We start from the raw sequence: 9736 nt of genomic DNA, 5'->3' as shown, positions 1-9736 counted from the left end.
TTTGCGGTTCATCGCTATTGCTGTGGCATGATCTCAACAAAATGTCCGAAAAAGCAAAGGAGAAAGTGGTGATCATATTTTGGGTAGCAACTGAAGTTTGATGGGCTGAAGAATGAAAATTTATTGGACAGTGAAAGAAGTGCAATCTTTTCTAAATTAATGAAATGGCCATAAAAAGGGACAATATAAGGATGCATGGGAAGCAAATTTTACTGCACACGCTGTTGTGCCAAAACTTTTTGGGCTACGAGTCTGCCCATCCATTCCCTCAACAAGGGCACTTACTAAGCTTATCCAAAGTATGTATTATATAGCTTATGTTCGGCTTTTGCTAAGGACTAGCTTGGATGAGCCTTGAGAGTGTACTGTTGATTGATGAGCAGACTTTGGCTTCTGCAATCGCGTTGGATTGCTCTAGTGAATTTCAGTTCTCCTTTTAGTTGTCGTGGCTTATTTGGGGTGCTTAGTCCTGAAGGAGCAGCATGCTGCAGCTCCTTTTGATTGTGAAGACTTTCTTATGATATAAAAAGATTTTTTATACCCCCTTCAAGAAAGCTTTTACAACTTACTATATCAGCTTTAAATAAATTTAGATCTGACATGACGTAATAGTCAAGAGTCGATTCTCAGATATTGATGACCTGGAGTTTATCCTATCATATTCGACGCCTGTGTACTTACATGTACCTCCTTCCATAACCATGGGGCCGACACTAGAGGGATCGTTAATATAGCGGATCTACATTTAAATAAATTTAGATTGTCTCTAGGGTTATGGTACCGTGGTAGGATATACAGATTATCACCCAGATACTCACAGTTCGATCCTCAGCTATGATATATTTGTAGAAATTTTTCTTCAAAACAGGATGCGTATCCAAAAGATGCTGAGCTTCTAAGTTGCCCACCGCACGCAATTCTTGATTTACCCTAGTGGCAAGTGGAAAACCTCTGTAGAATCAGATCGGTCATCCCAGGACTAGTCAATAAGAATAACTGAGTTTATCAATTTTTTAAATAAAGTTAGATTACATTTAAATTTAATATCTATAATATAATTTTGATAGAGCCTACAATTTTATTTAAATGACTAAATTGTACTAGTATTTAGCATTCAATTCAGAAATAGTGATTTAAATTTTATACATAAATCATTTAGAATTTGTACACAAGCAAACTAAAATTATATATCTACCTTATTTGCCATCCACCAACTTGTTCCTGATTGTGTTAAAGCAAACATGATGCCCCCAGGGCGTAGCGCAAACGGTGGACGCATGATATCTCTGGTATAATGGTCAGGGGTCGATTCTCAGGAACTGACGACTTGGGGTTTACCCCGCCATGCGCCTATGGCCTGTGTACCTACATAAACCTCCCTCCATATCCATGAGGCCGGCACTAAGGGGACCGCTAAGATAACGGATCTACCTTTTTTTGTTAAAGCAAACATGATTTCATTTCTCTATGCAGCATCAAAAAGAAAAGCACATAAAGACATGCAGTATTAGAAGATTTATAAACATTGGCAGAGCCGGTGAAAGTATTGATCTGAAACATTTTGAAGTTCGCAACAAAATCTACTTCTTAAAATGATCAACTAGAGCTTACGCACAACTTCTTTTAGTTCTATTCAAAATCTAGAACTATTGGCTTAGAAAAGCTAGTTTACTTCTTTGACACAATCCCTCTGAAACAATAACGTATGTTGGACGATGGTGTTTCTTTCAGCTGCGTCTACTGCATCGAGAACATTGAACCTTGAATCAAGGTTTAAGAATGGAGCAACAACTTTTGCATGTTTTTTTCCCCCATTTGAATATGGAGCTAATAATCCTACCTTAAGAAATACATGCTAAAAGATACAACAATTATGTATTTATTGTCCTTATTAATTCTATCATATAAAAACTAACAAGATTGAACATTAGCCAAGGGCTTGATGGCTTGTCTGAAGACAGTCCACAGAGGCCTGTCCTTACCTGCAGTACACCCTGATTTAATCTCACATCGGAATGTGTTAGGCTAGCTACTGAGGTCGTTCTTAAAGCTTATATCGTAATAATATAAAGCTCCCAAACACTCTAAAATTCAAATTTTGTGCTTTTTCATGAGCTCTTGTTTTTTGTTCACCAGTATTTGTAAATTAGGGCATGGCTATCTGTGCATAATTTGTGATTGAGATTGGCTTCCTTGTTAACTATTTCTTTTTGAAAATAATGTTTATGAAATTAGTTAGTTTTTGGTATTCGTGAAGTCAAAATTAGCTGACTGCCTTTGCTATGTACAGATGCATGCACAAGGCTGCATTTCCTATGTGAACAAAACTTGTGAAATCCAAACTCATCTTTAATCTCACATCATCAGAGATTGCACCACCAATCATTCTGTGATGACAACTCTCACATGCGGACATGGTTTCATCATTTCGTGTATGTATGGAGGGATGCTGTCAAATCGATCGGACCGAGGCTTATCCATTCGTTGGCTTGATTTCTGCTGCACCGTCGTCAGTTGCAGATCGATCCTCTGCACAGGCCACATTATGATAGGTACTCAGCTTTTGAAAACTAGCTACGTCATAGTCTTTCTCGACAGGAAGAATATGGCATGTAGTAGGAAACAAAATCAGGCAGCAGAGAAGAATGGACTGGCTTGCCTTTGACACCATTGGAATGGGAATCATCTCCCTAGACGCTAGCAGCCACACAGCACACTGCAAAATCGTCAACCACCGTCGTCATCATAACCATCTTCACTACCTCCATTGTTGCGCATCAAGCTTGGCTTCACGTGTCCCTTCACGGCCACCCAGGCACCCATGCAAGTTCACATGCACTGCTCTGATAATAATCGAGTCAGTTAACTAATCTAACAAATGAGTAATCAATAAAAAAAAAAGGTGATATTATTTTACCTATTCCTATGATCAAAATTGGAACTGCTTTTGAGTTTTCAATGTTGGTGTCTATTCTGTTCTTCATTGGAGTTTTTGCTTGAGTAATTAAGTCCTAATTTGGTATAGTTTTCTATTTTGTTTGGTCACTCTAATTGTAACTACTAATTTTTGGGTTTTTAATTCTCGCGGTAGAAAAATACAAAAGAAGTGCGTGTGGGAATTGTCTGTAATTCAAGGTTCGTGCCTTCGTGGATTCCGAGATGCCCACGAAAATCGACAGATGAGTGCATTTTGAACCTTGTCGTGGTTCGTCTTCTGATCGAAGCCGAGATTTCTGACCATTCCGGTTCACCATGGGCCTGGCTGCAGGAGTCGTCCCGGTCCTTTCGCGCGCAACCAGGCTTTTTCCGTCTATTTCGCTGGCGCCGGACGGCAGCGGCTCGCCGGTGATCGATCAAGGAGACGTCAGCTCCGACGATGAGGTCACGACGAAGATTTCGTTATTTTCGGTATGAGTTACAACTAAGACGAAGGGAACAACGCGAGCGCTGCCTTAATTTGGGACATTGCCCAATTCAGTCACATTTCACTTCCCGATTAGTACTTTTGGAATTGAATCGTGTAATCAGTATGTGCATCCGTCGCCATCTGGGTGCGATCTTAGGAAATAACATCAATCTGACTCTATGGATTGACACACAGATAATATCTGTATCCGTATTTATTTTAATAGATCTGAATCAATATCCAACAGATGTAAAATGATTCGTTAGATATGTAACATCTCAGACTCTATGCTAAATTAAAATGTTCTTGTGATTTTTCTGTCTATATTTGATCATGAGACCGGGAACGACATCACTTTTTAATCTATTACCTAACCTAAGTTGCATCTTCCTCGAGAACGGACATTAATTTAAAGACAAAACTAAATCATCTTAGGGTTTTTTTTTCCTTCATATTATCCTTTTAGTTGGGTCAATGCGCTACCAATGCCACCCACAATTCACACGGAGCGACCGAATCGCTCCATCAGGGCCCATGGGCTGCTGTCTGATCAGCGGTGAAAGAATTGTCCATCCAAATCACCGTGAGTGGAGCCGTGAAGTGCTTAGCTGGCGGAAGACGGAGGGATTCGGGCCCCTTCAAATCTCAATGAGCCAGCTGGCACATGGATCCCGGCACATGGCCACCTTCCTTTGCCTCCCACCCCGCGTTCAATTACCTAAACACCCTCATTCGCACCCTAAAATTCACACACGAGGAAATTAAAAGTTGCGATTTTGTTAGGCACTTTAGTCATGGAAATCAGCGATCAACAAACAGATCGAAAGTGGGAGATTGATTTTTGGACCCGACTAAAAATACAATTTAAAATAATAAACGATTGAGCCAGAAATATTGTTTTTAATTTTTTGACACGTCACGGCCAGGGAGAAGGACCCGTTACTCTTCAACTGAGAAGAGAAAACAATGGGTTCTATTTATTGGCTTCCGGCTCCCCTAATTCTTTTTTTCCCCCTTCTTTCCTCTCTTATGCTGCTGCTGCTCCTCCTCCTCCTCCTCCTCCTCCTCCTCCTTATTCTTCTTGCGTTGTCCGATCTGACGCTACTCACATTCTTTGATCTCTAGTTGAGATCGCTGGATTCTCCCTAACTATTCTATTCTGGTTTTCCCATTTCGAGATCTCGCATTTCTGTCTCCTTGAGAGATTGTTGTACTGTTTGGTGGTGGTTTCTTCTCTTCTGTAGGCATTGCGACTGTGAGAGTTGCCGGCGAGGGAGAGGAAGCGGGAGGTGGGACGGGATACCTGAAGCGGACGAAACGAGGCCGCTAAGATGTCGCGCGCCGGCGAGACGGACCGGCCGGAGCAGGGATGCGGTTCAGTTTCGTTGTCTCCAGGGCGGATCCAACCCGTGGTCGAAAGGTTCAAGTCCGCGCTCAACGTGGAGGAGAACAAACCTGACTTCCCCGACCTCGGGTCCCCCGTCTCCCCTCTCCGGCCTCGCAACCCATCCCAGAGCAGCAGCTGCTCCAGTTCCTCTGGACCCGCTTCAGCGAAGACCTTGACGCATGCCTCCGTTGCCCACCTGGTCTCAAATCCTGGCGCCGCTGTGGCCGGCGTCGGGAAGCCGAGTCACTCCGGCGAGCTCTCTGGTGAGACCAGCCCGATATCCATGGAATTAAGAAATGTGAGAAGTCCCTTCCACCGTCGATCGGGTTCTGGGCCGCAGATCTACTCCGGCGGCAGTGGCAGTAGCAGTAGCAGTAGCGGCGGCGGCGGCGGCGGCGGCGGCGGCGGCGGTAGTAGCACGGCCAGCTCTCCCGTCGCCAATGTGCTTCCTGCGGGGAACATCTGCCCCTCAGGGAAGATCGGGAAGACCGGAATGATGCAGAGGACGACGCCAAGAAGCGATGTGCTTGGGTCGGGTACTGGCAACTATGGCCATGGCAGCGTAATCCGGGGTGCAGTTGGTAGCAGAGAGAAATTGGAGGGTTCGAACCCAAAGAGAGACATGGGCAGAATTGATACCGAGGAACTAACAAGGGCCGGGAATGAACTCTACAAGAAGGGGCTGTATGCAGATGCTCTTGCCCTTTATGATAAAGCGATTGCCACGTTCCCGAAAAATGCTGCATGCCGGAGCAATCGTGCGGCGGCTCTTGTGGGGCTCGGCAGGGTAGGAGAAGCAGCAAGAGAATGCGAGGAGGCAGTCCGATTGGATCCGACAAACGTGCGGGCGCAGCATCGGCTAGCATCTATATACATACGGTTAGTAGTTGTACCGATGGAAGTGTTCTAGTTAACTTGTTCTTGGTTCGGTGGTGCTCCTTGCTCTCCTACATTTTAGAATATGATCTGGAAGGTCAGGTTTGAGTACTCAATTGATTTTTTTTTTTTTTTTTAAGTCACTTGGCATACAATTTTCCTTGTGGTTGATTTTCGAGTTTGGGGATGGTCTGCCCAAACTTATGATCCTTATGTTTGGTAGATCTCCTCTGTTTTATGTTCATTTTATCCAAAAGGTATTGGTTTCTGTTGATTCCTTTTGTAGTTTATGTTTTTGTTAGCTTCAAACTGACGACACTGATAGTGCGAGTATTTTTTTTATATCTCGTCATCCTGTTGGGATTAGGGTTTTGTTTACCTCTTTCTCTCTTTTTTTTTTCTTCTATGTAGAGCTTGATTTAACTGATTTGAGTGTCGACGTGGTACAAATTGTTGTGATGCATATTCCTTCACCAGAGGTCCAGAGTTTCAGTGTTTCTTACTCGTTTATAGACATTGTTTATCATGTTTGATTGACCTTTTGCAATGCATCACATGGATTGTCGGTTTAGATATCTTTCCTGGTTAGCACAGTGATCAAACTGAGATTCCTTTTGAAACTATAGTACACGCATTTTGCAATCCTCCATGATAACTTCACCAAACTCTGGTTCACACTTTCTACATGGTTACCTTTGACTGGTTCTCAAATTACAATTGGTTCTAGATATGAGACATTTTCTAAAGAATTTTGTATTACAGGTTAGGGCTTGTTGATGTTGGAAGGAAACACCTTTTCTTGGCTGGACATCCGCCCGATCCTGTTGAGTTGCAGAAGTTGCAAGAACTAGAGAGAAACTTAGGGTTCTGTGAAGCTGCAAGGAGGATAGGTGATTGGAAGAGTGCATTAAGGGAAGCTGATACTGCAATTGCTGCAGGAGCAGACTCTTCTTTGCTGGTAAATTCTTCACACTATTTATTTATCCTGCATTCTGAATGCAAATTTGATGTCGTCAACTTCTGAATTTATGTTTCAGTTTGTTGCGTTGAGGGCAGAAGCTCTCCTCAACCTTCATCAGTTTGATGAGGCTGACTCAAACTTGACGAGATCTAAAATTGAAGATTCAATCCACGTAGTCTCAGCTACCAAAGTCTTTGGCATGCTTTCCCATTCCTATTTCTACATTGTTAAAGCGCAAGTTGATATGGCATTGGGAAGGTGAGTTGACTATTTCAAAGTTTCATATCATACCATAAATCATTTCTTGGGTCATGAAACTAAAATGGATATGGTAGGTTTGAGAATGCAGTAACAGCTGCTGAAAAGGCCAGGCAGATAGATGCTAGGAGTGTAGAAGTGACAACAGCATTAAACAACATAAGATCAGTAGCAAGAGCTCGGACTCAGGGAAATGAGCTCTTTAAGTCTGGAAATTTTGCAGAGGCCTGCACAGCTTATGGGGAAGGACTGAGGTCCAGTCCTTCAAACCCAGTACTTCTATGCAACAGAGCAGCTTGCCGTTCGAAGCTTGGACAGTGGGTTAAATCTGTGGAGGATTGCAACGAAGCTTTGAGACTCCAACCTAACTACACTAAGGCTCTTCTCAGACGAGCGGATTCCTATGCCAAGGTATCACCTATCATCTTGCTTCATTGGCATTATTATTCTCTTATGAAGGATTGAGAATTTTCTCTGTTCATAATCAGCTTGAGCGCTGGGCTGAAGCTGTACGAGATTATGAAGCACTGAGGAAAGAACTTCCAGGGGACACTGATGTCGCTGAAGCCTTATTCCATGCCCAGGTTGCACTAAAGACTTCTCGTGGTGAGGATGTCTCTAACTTGAAGTTTGGTGTGGAAGTTACTAGTGTGGAACAATACCAAGCAGCTGTATCATTACCGGGTCAGTTTCAATTTTCACTTCTATTGATTACTAGTTCTATTGTTTACTTTGCATTGTTGACCTTTGTTAAGTTGGTTTTATTATTTCAGGATCTTCAGTTGCCTACTTCATGACAGCTTTAAATTCACAATGCACTCAACTATCCTCTTTTCTTGATGCTATGTGCAGCCGTCATCCATCTACAAACTTTATCAAGGTGATATCTTGGGTCCTGCATCACTTTCTTCTGTTGACTTTCTCCTAGTTTGGTTTCTGATTGTATTGATTTCTTGTATCAAAGGTTGATATCAACCGTAGTCCTGCTGTTGCAAAGGCTGAGAATGTTAGGATAGCCCCTACATTCAAGATCTACAAAAATGGAAGAACAGTCAAGGAGATAATTTGCCCTAGCCAACAAATGTTGGAGTCATCGGTGAGCCACTACAGTCTTTAAGGTGACAGAAGCTATTTTGATAGATCCTGGAAAATTCACAGAACTTGATCTAGGAACTGAGATACAAAGTAGCTGTTTTGTGTCAGAGAGTGAACTTGAGTCGAAAAAGAAAGAGCTCAAGTTTTCCACCTTTACTTTTACTTTGCTTCATCCTCTTGTCCATTTGACCCATTTTTTCTTACCATTTTCTGCTCCATTAATATATCCAATCTCATTCCTTGTCAGTCCACCTTTATTTTCCCTACATACCTGTGCCTGCATTTGAGTAGTGAAGTGGATAATTGTTCAGTGCATGTATATACAGCATACGAATAGAACATTGGAAGCTGAAGATGGGAGGGGCGGGAAGGAAAGAAGGGAGGAGGGGGAAGGGGTTCATTGATTTTTTTTCCCTTGTTGCATTGTTGTGCTACCACTTCTATGAAATAAAACAACTTTATGAATTCTTTCTCCTTCCACAATGCATGCTATCTACAACTTGCTCTTGATATGCTCTTTTTCAGTTTACTAAAAAACGCAGAACTATCTGAAATTTGTTCTACAATGCAATGATATACTGATGTGCTGTGTACTGCTTGGTGATTTTCGTGGCTACGGCTTTCAACAGTTTCTCACATATCTCAGCATAAATTAAAACCTAGTGCTAATGGTCCCCTAGCTCGAAGATTTAGGTTTCACAATAAATGCTACTAAGCGGTGACTCGATCCTTGTAGTTGTTGTTGGATGCATTGATTGTGTAGGGCACTCATCACCATTTTTGCCTCTTTTTTTTTCTACTTGTGTTTGACTATTACAAGTTGGAAATATTCTGACAGCTAACAAGGGCAGCAAAAGTCAGACTGGAGTCTTGAAGTTGGTCCACAATGTGTTGTGGAGATGCTTCCTTGTAAAGCATTGGCATTTTACTATTTTATGATTCTAAACTCACTAACTATGCTGCAGCAGGTGCCATCTAAAAAAGAGAAGAAAAAGAAGGTAAATTCAACCCGATCTAGCGACTGTGAAGATGTTAATGTAAATCCACATTGATAGAAATTTCGTTGTGTTAATTAATGTTAATTAGGTTGCCGTATTGCTCACTGTGGTCGCACGGCACTAGTTTCCATCCGAGTTAGCAAATTCATATAGTGGTAAAGAGGTTTAAAGGGTTTATTATTTTGCAATTGAAATTCTTTCCTTTCTTTTTGCAACGGAATTCTTGGAATACCTATTTTATTCAACCTGTGATATGCAGCTCAGCTCCTCTAATAAATGATCCACCAGCATTTTGGTTGAAATTAACGTTTGGCAGTGCACTCAGACAAGTTAAGCTGTAGTGTGAAATTTGTCTACTCCTAGAACACTAGGAAGGAACAAATAGGTCAATCTCATGGAGTGACAATACAACGTTAGACACGAACATGGTGGGCCTAGGTAACGTATGTAAAACGCATCACGGATTATATGACTCTTATACAAAGGATCATAGTGTTGGGCAAGTCCTTAATAATTTATCTCCCTTTCAGAGGGGACAGTCTAGGTGGGCCTTGGTTAAGAGTTATCATCTTGTGAAACTGTGAAAAAGTTGATACTTAGATGGTAGAATTAGTTCATTGGATAAAGGTTGATTTTTATGGAGGCTATTGGGTATAGTGCTTTATTTTTCTTCATCTCACCGTGGACCGGCGGGCATTCGGGTGAGAGAATTTTTTTTTTTTTTTTTTCATGTCGAAACCGTCGAAGATGGTGGT

The 9736-nt window shown here is 42.0% G+C and overlaps 1 protein-coding gene across 1 annotated transcript; it reads left to right on the top strand.

Moving 5' to 3' along the window:
- The first annotated feature begins 4449 nt into the window (after window positions 1–4449).
- On the top strand, window positions 4450–8348 carry LOC121985772 (TPR repeat-containing thioredoxin TTL1-like). The gene is made up of 7 exons (XM_042539403.1): window positions 4450–5672; window positions 6432–6627; window positions 6707–6888; window positions 6966–7299; window positions 7377–7572; window positions 7662–7768; window positions 7853–8348. The coding sequence occupies exons 1-7, from the start codon at window positions 4738–4740 to the stop codon at window positions 8003–8005; spliced, it is 2103 nt and encodes a 700-aa protein (XP_042395337.1). The 5' UTR covers window positions 4450–4737; the 3' UTR covers window positions 8006–8348.
- Window positions 8349–9736: the final 1388 nt, after the last annotated feature.

Source organism: Zingiber officinale, chromosome 5B (assembly GCF_018446385.1).
Source record: "Zingiber officinale cultivar Zhangliang chromosome 5B, Zo_v1.1, whole genome shotgun sequence".
NCBI classification, from domain to species: domain Eukaryota; kingdom Viridiplantae; phylum Streptophyta; class Magnoliopsida; order Zingiberales; family Zingiberaceae; genus Zingiber; species Zingiber officinale.
Note: the sequence above shows the minus strand (reverse complement) of the source record. Positions and strands in the feature narration are given on the sequence as shown.